Source organism: Copidosoma floridanum, unplaced genomic scaffold (assembly GCF_036245765.1).
Source record: "Copidosoma floridanum isolate Cflo_tuat_1 unplaced genomic scaffold, Cflo_Japanese_pri ptg000006l, whole genome shotgun sequence".
In the NCBI taxonomy this organism is placed as follows: Eukaryota; Metazoa; Arthropoda; class Insecta; order Hymenoptera; family Encyrtidae; genus Copidosoma; species Copidosoma floridanum.
This window is the reverse complement of record NW_028321883.1, coordinates 28,456,556-28,472,143: the sequence shown is the minus strand read 5'-3', so window position 1 is coordinate 28,472,143 and position 15,588 is coordinate 28,456,556. Positions and strand designations below refer to the sequence as shown.

Genomic DNA, 15,588 nt, shown 5'->3' with positions numbered 1-15,588 from the left:
CATCTATATGCACTCGAGGTACAATTATCGATGTAATGGAAGTAGGGCGCCTCCTCTCGTTCCCTTGTTTTGGGTCCTTCCCCTATACGTGCTCCACTTGTAGAGGATGTACCACGCGAACCTCAAGAGATCGTGGACTAAGAAAAAAAGGGGTGCACGCGAATGGATGGCTGTACGTGATTCCATTATTTTGTCCTTCCGACATGGGGTACCCCACCCCCTTCCCTCTCCTAGTATACCAACTCTCTTTGTGTACATATTGGTACTCTACCTGCAAGCCGAACTTTCCAATCACTGGTTTTTCCTCCTCCTCTCCTCCCCGTCGCGTGTGCACGGAGTTTTTCCTTTTTTTTTTATTTATTTTGATATGTAGGGCACGCCCGTGTCGTAGAGGACGATGCAGTTCGTTTGGCGTCCACTGGCGAGTAACGGAAGAGCTATTGTCAGCAAGTTCTTTTTTTGCCTCGGTTTTTTCCCTTCCTTTTGTCTCCTATCCGCGTTTCATCGGGAAATAAATAATTTGAAGGAGTTATGCGTAGCCGCTCGAGCAATGGCTCAGTGACTGACGCGTTCGTAGGTGACGAGCTTTTAACGACTATATGGGACGATCGTGACGGAGCTCTTTCCTTAGTATGTTGTTGTTGTTGTTTTTTCTTTTCTTTTTTTTTCCGGGAGGGTGAAAATGCTGTTGAACAGAAACCCAAATGGGGCTGTTGTTCTGCTCTGCTGGTTGCGACAAAATCTTCGATTACCATCGATGTTGTTTAGGCATATAATATAATTATGTGTGTATACGTAGAAGCAGAAACGAAGGGAAATGGAATTTTTAATTATTTTGTAATTTTAAATATGTCGCGTGAATTAACTAAGGTGCGAAAGTATCGTCAACCAGTTCCCCCCCCCTCTTTTGTAGCTCGCTAAGAATACATCAATTCAATTTTCAATAGGGATGAGCTGTAGTAGGTCTGCCACATGATACTAATCAAAGAAAACTTGATTAACGTAAAAGCAGAGCAGAATAGCACACTCGCGTAATATAAATTCATATTTGATATGTATGTATATATATATATGTACGTATGTATGTATAAACCTCGCGCTCGGCCAGGCTGGGAAGTCGCGCGGTTGTGAGCGCCACGCGTCAATAATTGATGCGTCCCAATTTTTTAACTCCGAAAGTCGTACCTGCCGATTGATTTTCGCGCGATTGACCTCACTACGGGCTACACTTGGCTGGCCCGCGCTTGTCGATAAAAATAATTATCTGTACTTTTATCGACAAATATTAACTCTTATTTATTTCCTTGAGCAGAAATTTTTATTAAAAAAGCCATATTTTTCATTTACCTGTATTATTAGTTTTTCTTTTTTTTTTTTTTTCTTTTTTTTTTTTCAATCCACGCGAGACCAAGTAAATTACAAACGCACATGTCACTCGAGAAAACGATGACATCGTAAAACCATGATGGTGTGGCATTATCATCGACTTGATTACCCAATAAATTGTGCGAATATGCATGGGATTTAACGAAGTCAATCGAAAAGTCCCAACAGTGCGAGTTAGTTCGTATACCTTTTTTAATTATAGAAAAGCTTGAGTGCATGTAATATTTTTCTTAAAAAATTAGCTTGTCAAAGAGCGTGAATCATCATAATCAATATATTTGGTCGTATCTTGCACCACCTCGTACAAAAAAATAGACATTTTTCCCTTTACCTCAAATAATAGAAGTATACAACGCGATGTATGAACAGATATAGAAAAAGCAGGCGATTTCGAGATAACGTGCAATAAGTTAACGTCAGCCCGTTGCCTCGGATAATTAATAAATAGACCACGTGTAAGATAAATCTGAGATAGTTGGTCCGGTGCGGAGGCCAATCGCGGGAGTGACACAAATAATGTCCAACGATTGACGCAGTGGTGCTTTTTATTAAAATAAAAGTTACCGTAACATGTAGTACGTTACGGCGCATGGGAATGCGAGGGCGAAAATTCTTGATCGCGCGCACGTTGAAGAAATAAATCGTGTCGGAGAGCAGGCATGCCTATACACGACGTGCATGCAGTTGTGTGCTGTTGGCTTTTCAAGCTGATTTATACGGGTGCAGGGCCATGGTCGGGAAATTTAGGGCCCCGGTGCTGCAGTTTGTTGCTGAATTGTTTGAATTTGCGTAAAGTTGTGCCCAGCGAGGCTACATGCCGAGGGAATTGAATTTTCACTCATAAGCTGAAGCCCCAACACAAGTGTATAATTATGTGCACATGTAAAGGTACCCATACAAATACTCGAAATCATGCGGTTCATCCTTTCCCTCGTTACGTCTATATATTAATTTGTAACAACACCGGTGTTACGTTGCAATACTTTGCGATGTAAGTCGTATATTGCACGAATCCACATGTAGTATATAATTATACGTATGGTATAAAGAGCTTACGAGGCTCCATATTATTCACCGTCCAATGGAGTTACCTACATCGGCTCCAATGATTTTGTATTGGAAAAGCCCTCATTGTTCGTACCTCCAAAGAAGAGAATACACCCTTATCCTCGGATTCATTTGGATTCAATCAATGCTCCGACCATTTGGCCATTGTCCCGTGTCGCCCACGATATATATAGGTCCCAACCGTGGGAGTCGAGATTTCAATGAGAGTAAAACCCGTACATAATATGCATGATGATACATATACATATAAGATTAATTGATGAAAAAGAAGAAATGCGTACACGAGTGATGTGCGGTGTATATATTTATCGGATCTTCGTGGTTGTGTTGACAGACGGGCGTGACGGAGATGACGTGGGTGTTGGCGGACCACACGGCGGCACCGGGCTCGCGGGAGCTGAGCGTGACCAAGGGCCAGCAAGTCGAGGTGCTCGAGAACGGGGGTGGAGCCAACTGCGAGTGGACCCTGGTTAGGCTGGCTCCGGGCCCCGGCCAAGCCGAGCCCGCGCCCGAGGGCCTCGTGCCCACGGGCGTACTCAAGCAGCCTCCCACGGCCGCCTGCAAGACCTCACCGTCGAGGAAACCACCTACCTCGGCCCCACCTGCCGCCACCCAGCCGCCCGTTCAACAATCATCCGTTACCACCGACGACGGTAAGTCATCACCCTTTGGTCCATATAATTATACATATATACTTTTGTCACATGTATTCATAAGTAGAGAGACATTTTTATCGTATGGATTTATAAATAACCCCGCCAATGTCTCGTCGGTGTGGGCGATGGACAAACATTATGGATGCCGATTGGCGAAAAAAAGACCACCCCGTACAAAAATACATATACGTACACGTGTATATGTCATTTGGACGTATCGTCGAACATTGCCGTATATATATTTACACGAGCCTGTCGTGCCTGTCCCCCGTAATATGACATAAATATAAAACGAGAGTATACAGGTATGTATACATACCCGTGCGTCTTGCCTTGCAGATAAAATCTGCGAGGTTGCTGATAGAGCATGTTTGCTCGACGGCGATAACTCGAGCCGAGCAACGCACAAGGCGTCTCTTATATATATATATATGGTACTACAGCTCGTTATTATATATACACGTTAGAGATACATTTTTTTTTCGCACGACTCGCGAGGAAATGCCTACACGTATGCCTGTACGGACAGACGCCTTTTCAAACTTTGACATTTCAGTTGCGCTCGTGAAAAAATCCGACTCGATTGCAGGACGATTATTGGCACGCAAGTATATATATAGGCGTTGGAAGGGGGGGGGGCGCAGGATGCTCGAACAAATCCATCCTTTTACTCCGCGACAAACATAAATTAATAATATATGTACTCGCGGTGGTATACGAGCATGTAATGTTGCATCTGGTTGTCAATTGAAAAATTGAGTCACGTATAGGTAGGTATAGGGTGTACTCGGTCGTGCGTCAGAGTTTGAATTTTCCGCCTCTTCTTCCGCCCGGGTGAAACATATCCACCCTCCATCTCCCCCGGTGTAGCTCTTTCTTCCCTCCAACCCTTGTTCTCCGGGATAAAAGGCAGGAAAATCTTTTATTCGATCTCTTCCCTCCCGCTCGCGCTCTCATTTCTTATCTTTTGTCGGGAGCCCCGCCCATCGCGTACACACACATAAACACCTGTGTTCGCGCGCACACACGTATCTGCGCCGCTTTTCTCGCGCTCGGTTTCCCTTTAGAATTTTCGGACTGCTTTTTTTACCCTCCCTTTGTCCCCGCTGGAACTCAAAAGGATCGGCGCGAGCGCGCGATTTATGCTCGCGGGGTGGGGGACAGGGAAAATTTGGCGGTGGCAATTTGTCGTGTGAAAAGTAATAGAGATGAGAGACGCTTTTGCGAATATTGGCGTTATACGTATACTCTATAGACACCAAACGGGGGGCTCGGATGGGTTCGACGATCGAGCCGATTACGTGGCACAATGGTTGTTACAACACTGCCGTCTTTACTTTTACCGACTCGCTTTATGATTTATCCCCCCCCCGTGCTCCGTCAAATTTTATGATGCTCTACTCCCTGTCTATATTAAATATACGGTTATGTCGGATGATTCAATGGAATAATCCATCGAAATGTTGGCAATTAAACTTTAGCGAGCGCCCCAGGAGGTCCGTTTGCTCAACGGCCGTACAATTGAGAGCGCGTTGCATCGTCGGGAACATACTGGCGCATATTTTCCGCCACTCGAATAAGTATGTACGGGCGTCGTTCGGTAGGAGCTGGTGTGGATCGTGGACGTCTCGAGGCGTATATATACTCCTCCTGCCCGTCTCTTCCGGCACACATGGAACCAGCTGCGACAGCATCTACTCGCGCACAACGACCGTATATTCTGTACAGGGCGCGGATAGTGCGAGAGGGCCGGCTGTGCTGTACCTATATATACACACGATCCTGTGCGATCAATACGCACGAGGAGCCGAGCAGAGGAGTGCGGCGTGTGACGCTGTCCTTGACAAGTTCGCAGCTTCCGAACGCCCCGGCCGCCTACACTGTCTCATCCTCCGTGTCCAATGGTGTGACTGTGCTGTTATCTCTTCGTGTATAGCCGCGCTGGGTATACCAATACCAACCCACCACCTGCACTTTAAGTGCCCTCATTTTGGCTTTTGGGGCAATCAAAGGGGGGAATCGGGCAGGAACTAGTTTAGTTTTCGGCGGGTCGAAACGATTACGTTTTGAGGGAGGTAATGCAGAGCCACCTCGACGGTACTTCAATAACTATACGGAGCTCGAGAAAAATCTAGTCGTTCGGAGGACCAAAAAAATTTCGTACAAATTCAGTTGCGATATTTCGTGTTTGTTCTGTATTTTGAGGTAAACTCACGCAATATAGAAGTAGACTCCATTTTTTATTTGTTTGTTAGCAGTACCCATAAAGTCTAATGTCGTTATGTCGTGAAAAAAAAACATTATCAGTTGCCCCTTAACGAGAAAATCTCACAATTAATTCTTTTTTTTTTTTTTTTTTTTTTTTATTTCGAACAAGCTAAAAGCACTAATTATATACTTCATAACTATTTATAAATGTAATTTAATGTTGGGGGAAAAATGAAATAAAAAAGTATATTTGAAATGTGCCCTGCTCCCCCTACGCATAAAAAGGTTCCGGAGGCAAAGTTTCTATCTGTGTGTTATCGTTGTGTCCATCATTCATTATAATTACACATATGGATACTTACATCGTTTTTGAATTTTCCATAATAAGATGAAATATTATGTTTCGAGGGCGCAATAGGTATACAGCATTTAGACTATAATAACATCACGTAAATAAAATAAATTCTGCGTGCAACGCATAACGAGTAAATTACAGGGGGGGAGTTGATGGACTCTGATGGTGTGTACCGTATAATACAATCGACGTAAATGGACATTGAGTATAGCTAAGTAGGGGAGGGACAAGTTTTTCATGTTTTTTTTTTTCCACCGAAATTCACCGTTTACCGGAAATATAACGTGCAGGCGTTTGATTCAACTGCTGTGGTGATGTGTGCACACATCGATGGAAGCGGCAACCCGAGCAACCGAGTACGCGAAATCGATAGGGTGTACGAATATATATACACCTGTCGGGTACACTACACGCGAGGATTAAAAAAATTTATCAACAGTCGAGGATGAAAACAAACGAACGCCCCGAGGCAAATAATCCATTCGCCGAGACGCGAGAAATGGAGCATCGGAAATTGGAGAAAAAGAGTCTCGCGTGACTGTCACCCGTATACTTTTAAACTTTTTGTCGCTGTCAATTAATTTACTTCGTCGAGACGATCAAAATGCTCACTCGATCGCAAGGACGGCCTGTTTTCACTACACTCGCAATCGGCGAATAACATAGTGACTCGATAATTTGTTCTCTCCCGTCGTGATACCAACACACGTACACACCTGTAGCGAGAAAAGGTGGAGGGAAAGAGACGGAGCACAGGGTGAATCCTAATGGAGTTTGGCGAGCAAAAGGGGTCAATGGATACACCGTGCACAAGTCAACGCGATGGCCATGCTTTGTTGTAATGATAATCGCCGCGTGTGTGTATAATACCTACTCTCCTGAAAATCACAGGTCGGAAGAATTATATATGTTAGGGGTATGGGTGAGCGGGTCACGACTCATCCCCGGGGATGTAGAAATTGCAATTGGCTCGAGAGTGTTTGCTCAACCGATTGGTCGGTACAGCCCCCGGTTTGTCGTGCTTGCGGTATCACTGGTCGCTCGATTAAAAAGCGAGCCTTTCGTGATTTTTACTCTTTTCCCGTTTGTTCACTGTCACTTTTTTTACTTGCGATGATCAGCTCGCGAACGTATCGAATCCATCGGCTTCGTCAAATAAATACACCTGCAGGACCAATCGTACATATAAAAAAAACGCGAGTTGATAAGCTCGGAAAAAAAAAAAAAAAAAAAAAAAAACAGTCAAACAGAAGTACCGTTGGAGAGCTTAATTTTCGCAGACCGAGCAAGTGTGCACTCTTGGCCCCGTCAAAAGCTCGCAAGCCGAGCTGTCTTTCTATAGCTGCGAGTGGCCACTCTAGGAGTAGGTATATACATCAAGCGCACACGCCCACACTTGGGTATATATGTATAATGCACTGGGTATAATCAAAAACCTCCTCCGAAGAGCTATATTATACGTGCACGCAGGAGCCACGGAGCGGTCTCCTCCTCCTCGTAGGAGCGAGCACGTAAATTGTACATCCATCCATATTATATACTTACACATTAGAGAGAGAGAGAGAGAGGAAGGGGGAAGTGTTGTGTTTAATAATATTTATAAACCACTGCGCGTATCTTTCGCTCGCTGCACGTCCCAGCTTTTCACCGTTCGAAGGCCACGATACGCGCATACGTTAGCCATCGCCAAAGCGAGACAGATCGGTCGGGAGAGAGAGAGAGAGAGAGAGGAGCTCTAGAGCCATGGAGAGGTGGTAGTATGGTCGGGGCTACTACCGATCGTCGGTTCAACCCGGAGTGGCTTTTAGTTGGGCTATTGTAGCGGCGCCGCGGAGAACACGCTAGGCCCCCCTCTTTGGCTTGCCATCCGTCTCTTTATTCCCCTCTCGGACTTTGGCTCTGTATATCCCCTGTTTCGTATCACATTATCCGCGGGCGTCCGTCGCGCTGTGCAAGTGTGTTTTCGTATACATATATCACAAGTACCCGGCACATATTGTATTATTACAAGTTATACATATTATCCTCTTGGCTCTTTGTCACTTTGTACCGAAAGCATAAGTATATTTATACGAGCCAGGATTCCGTCCCTGCTGCGCATCGTCCAAAGTAAGACCTTTTCTTCTTCTTCTTCTTCTGCTGGTGATTTGTTGCTTTTTTTTATTATTATTTTTGTTTTTTTTTTTTCTTTTATACTTACTCTTATACTGCGAGTTTGTTTCGTGTGACTTTCCAACCAAGTACTAACTTTGTGATTAAAGGTGATTTTCATTGTTTCAATGACAATAAAAACAGCCCGTACATCATATCCATCCAACTCGCGTGAATATCATACATACGTAAACACATTATAATATACCCAAATTGCTTTGTGTGCGCGTGTGTTTTTTCTTTATATTATTCACGTTGAAAGAGATGAAAAATGTTTTAATACTTACACGACTCGGATGAAAATAGACGGCGCTTGTTTTGCCGCGTGAAATGTTATTTCCGTCGCAAAAGTAATTTCGGTACCTATACGCCTCTCTCGGAGCGAGCAATTGTTGTTGTTGTTGTCATCTTTATCGAGTACCTATACTCTTCACTCCAACGAAACCACCAGCCCTTCCCCCGTCCCGGCGCGCAGTTTCTACAAGTGCAAATTAAGTGTGTGCCGGTTCGCGTGGCCAGCCATCATCCATACGCGTGACGTACAATTATATATTATACACCCGTGCAATGTAACATCAGCGCCCACGCAGGGAAGTGTGGTTTTCGCTTATTGTTACCTTTCACGCGCGAATATAGGGAGTGCCATGGGCCAAAGCGTGCTGGAATCGAAGGACGGAGGCGCCTCGCGACACGGGGACATCCTCCCTCGCGGTGTCATCGAGAGCTGAGTAAGGGGCAAAACCATTTTCGACTTGGCCGTCGTTTCGATGCCCAATTTGTGCGGGCCCGACGTCCCGGTGGGAGTTTATTTTGCATTTTTCGCTCGCTCGCCAGCATGTCGCACAAGACGTGCAAAAAGCACTCGGGCGCGTCCAGAAGGACACAGTCGTTGCCCAGGGATGGAACAGGTAAATTGCAATCGATATCGACTACGCAATACGCATATCCGCGTTGTTTGTTGTTATTTTTTCCCTCGCGAGGAGAGCCTGAAACGGGACCCTCGATCGAATATTAATATTGTGCATACGAAAGTATACGAATCTACAACAATGTGGCACAGCCTCTACTGTTTTCGTTCCTCCGGTGTTTTCCCAGCTGGTCTTCGACGCGTCGAGCCCATGTTTTTATTTTTCACGAGCAAGTACCTACTTACACCACACCGACGATCCCTCACCTGTTCAAACGTTACGACTACGCGCCTAATGTGTGCTCGAGTCTATTAATAATTAATACATCGCGCTACTTTTGTATTTCAATTCAAACCATACAACAGCCGACAAAGAAACAAAATTGAAATTACTATTATTATTATTATTGGCGCGGGAGGAAAGTCCATGTAAAGTATAGCATCAAGATTCGAAATAACAGTTGGTGGTAAAACTTTGAGTTTCATCGTAGTATACAATCGTAATGCGTCTCGCAATAATAAAATAAGCATTATATACACCGCAGCGATGCCACGAATGATTCATACGAGAGGTTCTCTTCTACTTGTTTCGCCAGCCAAGCTATTTCAATCCAAATTGTAGCGGAAGTAAAATCTTCCCAACACTCGATCTGTACTTCAGCGCTCCTCCGGCGCCCATCTTTGTTCTCTGTATCCAAACTTTTTTTTTTTTTCTTTTTTTTTACTCGCGCAAACGCGTTACCCGAAATAAACAAATGATGGACGCTGCACGATGCGCCGAGTCATTTGGGAAAAGCTCGATGGAAATCTTTGAAAAATCTGTACTCCACGCGCATAGATGCACGCGCGCACATTCCGTTCTAAAATTACCGATCGGCCCGAACGCCCGAGTACTTGTATACGAAAGAAAACTTTTGAGATGCAAAGTATATAATATATATACAGTCCTCGAACTTGCCTCTTTATCTCGTACTATCTTTGGTATGTAGGTATAACTATTTTACGCCCAGAGTAGAAGAAGAAAAAGCAAAAGTAGTATGGAGGAAAGAAAAAGCGTGAAAAGAAGCTAAATGCGGAAGAGTAGGAAGGAGTGTCGTAGGGGGGTATGTGTATACGTATTACATTATGCTTGCGCGTTAATATATACATGTGTATACGTACCTAACACATACGCAGTCAGAGTCACGAGGGCGAGCTCTATTTGTGCCAAAACGTGTATAATTGTCTCGAGGCTAACGTATTCATTATCGGCGGAGCCGCGAGGAGGAGTCGAACGTTTCTGCTCGCTCGCGCCCAACCACTCGATTGTCCGGTGCAAATGGCTTTTACACATTTTCTCGGGGCACCGATAACCATGTTGGATTATTACATGGTAATTCCTCCTCCGCGGATGGAATGACAAATGGCCACTGTCGATTGTATTCGTTCGCGCCCAACTTTCCAAGGCCAACGCGCGTATCGCGATGCGGGAGATAATGGGAGTAGCAGGTGACCATACGAACGTGAAACAACTTCTGATCGCCGTAATTTTATCGTCCCCGGTGGAAGCCGGAATAACGTCACTGTAATCGGTATAAGTTAGTATATCCACTGGACAAATTAGTACCGGGTTTCACTCGTTAAGTTGCCAATAAAGAGGCTTGCTCGTAACTATTAGGTACTTTGTTCGTAGCTGAGGGTGTCGCACATCACCGGATTATATGTTTTCGTCCGCTTGAACATGAAAAATACCCGGGCAATTGTATATATTATTATCTGTATATATATGTTACATAAGGATTCCTCGACGCATAATACTACGATCTCTGCTTCTGCACTGCTCTGCGATGAATAGAGCCATTCGCGTTAAAAGATCCATTCATTCGAAACGAGACACGAGCGCAAAGACAATGTAACCACGCAAAGTCGACCGAAACGTCCAAACGTCATTTCGAATCCTATTTATATAGCGTTATTTATATCGCTGTAATATCACTCGAATGGTCACTATTGGGTATTTGTACATATTTATAGCGCACCTTTACGCAATAAGTGTAAGAGCAGCGCCTCAACAAATTAATATAGCGAACAGGCCGGTGACAAGATAAGCGCAAGTTGACAGCTTCGTGCCAAAAGAACAACTAACATCAGCCCCAGCGTTACAAATTCGAATCAATCTGATTCAATGGCCGAATGGATACTTTTATACTTGATAACCTCTATAAAGCTCTTATTTCTTCCGCACTGGGGTATAAACAACTGATCAGGAATGGATGGCATAGCGCGCGAGTGTATAAGGTACGCCACGCACGTGCGTGAAGGAAACTCATGGGCAGGAGGGGGGGGAGGGTGGTCAATCCACTGGACTCGGAAGTCGAAAAGTGAACGCGTGAAACCGATGTTCATCCAATGGGTTGTACTCGAGTATTATCTATACGTGCATGCGCTTTAAATTCACTCGTGCGAGCTTTAAAGCCATGGCTGCGATTACCGCGCGGAGAGTTTTTTTTTTTTTTTTCTTTATGGTCATGAGCTTCATTTTCAATGACTAATCGACCTTGGCTGTATAATATACCCGTGTGTTTATAAATAAGCTTGCAGATGCTCTCGTGCTCTTGGACGCTTCTTTTTTTTTCCCCCCCTTTTCGCTCACCCTCCTTTGGCTGCAAACCCTCAACCTTTCGCGCTTGGTGTACGTTTCAACGTCAAGATATATAGGTACACCATGACGTTGGAAACTATGATCGATGACTTGCGTTATCCCACATGTTGTATTATATTATAAGTACTTACGTATGGAAAGGCTGTATTTACCGATGTTAACACATGTAATTGAGTCTTTATTTAAAAAAAATAAAAAAACCATTAGTATACCATCGAAGCTTTTTCTTTTCTTTTTTTTTGGCAAACCGTAAGAATATACCCGTCACGATTCTTGGAGGAAACCATACCTACATTGCAGGGTGTATTTATATCGTTCTTAAAAAAGCAAAAGCGAAAGAAAGGAAAAAAAAGGAAAATCGTTCCAAATTAGTTTCAGAGGGCCCTTAAAATCGGGGGGGGGGGGAGGTACAAAAACCAATTCAATGCCACTCGTTTCCTTTTTTAAATTTATGCTGCTGCGATGCCCCTTTTCGCTGAAGCACACATTATTGTCGCCATCTGTGCTCCAGAGAATTTTTTCAAGGCACAGAACCAATAAAAAGAAGGTCATATTTATATTTGATCTTGCTGAGATGGGTATCGGATTATCATGGATTCATGAGTCGCGCGGTTGAACATTTTTGGCAGTTGAGTTCATGATGATCCCAAAAAACGAGAAGATAATCAACCATGCACAGTATCTATTGTAATTACACGATAATGTGATTGGAGACAAAAACCAATAGGAGGATTATTGTAATCATTCCTCCAAAGACAAAGCTTGTAAGTAGATTTATGCACGTGTATCGCATCGGTTTGCCCCGAGCTTAGGTGGTGTTGGCACAGTAAGCCTGTAAAAAGGTGCAAGGCTCGTGCAAGGGCGTCGCCTGCAGCAAGCCACCGCGGGTATGGAAAAAAAAAAAAAAAAAAAAAAAAAAAAAAAAAAAAAAAAAAAAAAGCGAGAGGGAGTGTAAGCAGAGGCGAGAGTATACTTGTTGTTTAAAGAGTCCCAACACGCGTGCGGCAAATAAAAATTGGAGAGTGTGTCTCGGCTGCTCGTCGGTGATGGGGTTCCTTAAGAGTCTCATCCCGCCAAAGACCGGATACGCGAGCCTTAAAGCTACACTCGCGACTGCGTTGCGCTTCCTCCTGCATTCCCTCTCTGTACTCCTCTTTTCTCGTCTCTTATAATATGTACATTGTATATATACTTACCATACGTTTTGTAAAGGTGTACTTAATACGTACACGCGCGCATAGATGCATGCAACCACCACGACCCACTCCATGTTTTGTTTATGCAGTTTACCATTAAAAAAAAAAAAAAAAAAAAAAAAAAAAATCTTGCGCTCAATTGAATCAGGGCTGCGTTTGAAATGTAAGCAGTTTTGCCGGGGGCATTTGCCGGACCATGGTTTTTCCTCGAGTATGAGTACATACTCGGAAGAAAGTGCAAATATCAAACACGTATACCTGCACCTATACGTGTGTATATTGCATGCGTATACTTGACTTTTTTGATTTCATCTGCACACACACACATATGTATTATATTAATCATAATACGTATCTTGTATATGTAACAATATGTGCACCTATGCGCGTTGCCGATAAATTATTTATACAACGAGAGTTCGCGTTATTTCGATTAATCACCTCGGCCCATTCCTCGTAAACAATACCCATACGTATATTATATACGCACATACGGTGCTGTATACCCACCAATTAGCACGATTTTTCAGACAAACGTATTCCTATATACGTAATTGCGTTAATGGTAACATTATTCAGTGTCAAGTTAATTTAACTCGGACGGACGCCTCTCACTGTAGAATAAAAGCACAACAAAATGATAATGAGTACAAGTAAGTAATTTAGCAAGTACGCGTTTGCATGCAGATACGAGATGATTCTTTCGAGCTCTCACGTAGGCAGTACAACAAGGTGTATGTATGTATATAAAGTATACCGGCTGGTGTCGTTATCTCGCGCATATTTTTACGCGCGCTCTCGATGAATTCCATGCAGCTTGTCTTACGTAACGCGCAAGAATAATATATTGCACGATTTAACTTTTTACCGTGGGGTTTTTCTTTTTTTATCCATGATGCCCGATCGTTTTATTCGAGCGTAGGTATATATATATATGTGCCATTGTGTAAGCAGCTACACACGCTTGAATGCAAATCGAAAAGAAATTGATCAAGACGGAGGGAAGAGAGAAAAGGGGTGGATCGGTCCCCTTTGGCTCGGTGCGCCCAGTTCGCGAGGCTCAAGCTGATGGCTCTGATCGATCATCAGTGACAAATGATCCCAAATGGGGCGGAGGGGGGGGGTAACTAGGGTAGGAGAGGGTGGTTAACAATATGCTAATGGGCTCGAAATTCGTTTCCCGATGAATCATCGCGCTGCTTATCGCGCTCCGATAGTCTCGCCTATGTACGATATATAGGGCACATGTATACACACGCCCTCTCTCTCTCTCTCTCTTTATCTCCTGGAGGTGTTTGCCCATATCGGCAACTTGATTTCGTCGTTAAATTGTATTAAAATTGAAATCGAAGGAGCGTATATAATGCAATGAGGGCGCGCACCGCCGTGTTTATTCCTCCCTTGGAGAGAAATAGAGCGAGAAGGACCGGAGGAGGGCGCCGGGGAGTGCCGGGCAGGGCACGGTTAATCTCTACGGGTGTACAGATACATATATACGCGTGGACACGGCTCGATCGATGTCGCAGCCGTCTGCATCGAGCCCGTGAAATTAGGCTGATTAAAATTTAATCGTCGACCGACTTGCTGCTCAATCGAGGATTTAATGGGGTTTCTCGGCGAAAGTCGCTAGATTATCGGGAAAATATAAAATTTAAGCAGCCACCGCTGCACCCGTGAGGATACAATATCCATCTGTACATCTAGTGCGCCGCAGCTTTTTTTTTTTTTTTTTCTTTTCAAGTGTACAGTTTCTCAAGTATGTTGCGACAACAACAATAATAAAAGTATGGGCATATATATGTTGAAATGAATCGAGAGGACGACTGTGGGCTGGAAAAGCAGTGAATATAAAGTCGGGAAAGGAGAGATCTCCGGCTCGCTCGAGCGTCTCATTCGCTCATCCGCAGGAACGGTGAACTTTCAACGCCCACGCGCTCCATTATAAATTACCCTTGGTTATTCACCGCGTCAGCACATTATACTTGTAATGTACGCGCGTGTACCACAATGGGTACAGGAAAGCCTGATGTAGGTATATACATGCGCACTCTGTTATACGGTGTGAGAGAGCAACAGCAGTTTCTGGTCACAACATTCTTATAGAGCCAGTTGTCATTTCGTCTCTATCACATCTGCACCGCTGCGGCGCGTAAAATCCGAGCTTACGATCATCCCTCTCCCCTTTGACACTTTGATTCTACCTTCGCAAATACGTAACTATGTATAGCACTTTGACGTAAAATCACGTTGATCAATGTAATGTTACAAATGCGTAATATCGAGCTATTGTGGATTAAAGTCACGCTAATGGTTATACACGAGGTAAAGGTAAAAAGTCGAAGAAAGTAATTTAGCAACACGGGCATCGATGTAGATGCAAACACAAATTACATAGACCGACCGCGAGTGTGTAGGGCGTTGGTGCTCATAGGGGGGGGGGGCTGAACCCCCCTCTATGACATCTACGCGTATTATGATATACGTGGGTGGTGATGATGGTTGGGGTGCCACGAGCGCGAATTCAAATTAAGGACGCGCAACAGGGGAAATTACAAGTGGCAATGGTATAACGACGACTATATACGTATATACACCTATTAAATGTATGCTCGTTTTCGTGTATATATGTACACATATAGGGGGTACAATATGCGATCATGGCGGTAATCCCGTTTTAGACGGTGTAGAGACAACCGCAGTTGAAATTTGAATGTCGATGGAAGCCCATACCCGGAAATCGTTTAACAAAAACCATCCGAATATTGCTCTGAGAATTAGAATGACCAATATGTGTATACTTGATAGTTTTCATTCGAAAATACCTACGAGTTTTCAAAGCTTGGGTTTAAGCTATCGATTGTCCTTATTTTTCCTTAAATATTATTTTATTCTTTTCCTATGAAAATGTAATAAAATGATGTGATCCCAGCAGATCTACAACGAGTGCTATGGTACGCATGCATGTACATGTTTTAATATTATTTGCTCGGCGCAGCTCAAGAGTACATGTAAATATACAC

The 15,588-nt window shown here is 43.9% G+C and overlaps 1 protein-coding gene across 7 annotated transcripts in view; it reads left to right on the top strand.

Moving 5' to 3' along the window:
• The window catches only part of trio (trio Rho guanine nucleotide exchange factor), a 69,467-nt gene that overhangs the window by 34,600 nt on the left and 19,279 nt on the right, over positions 1 to 15,588 (top strand). For all 7 annotated transcript variants that reach the window (XM_089598268.1, XM_089598265.1, XM_089598269.1 and 4 more), the window contains one exon: positions 2,789 to 3,107. In XM_089598268.1, the coding sequence (XP_089454394.1) occupies positions 2,789 to 3,107 (319 nt within the window). The remainder of the gene's footprint in view (positions 1 to 2,788; positions 3,108 to 15,588) is intronic.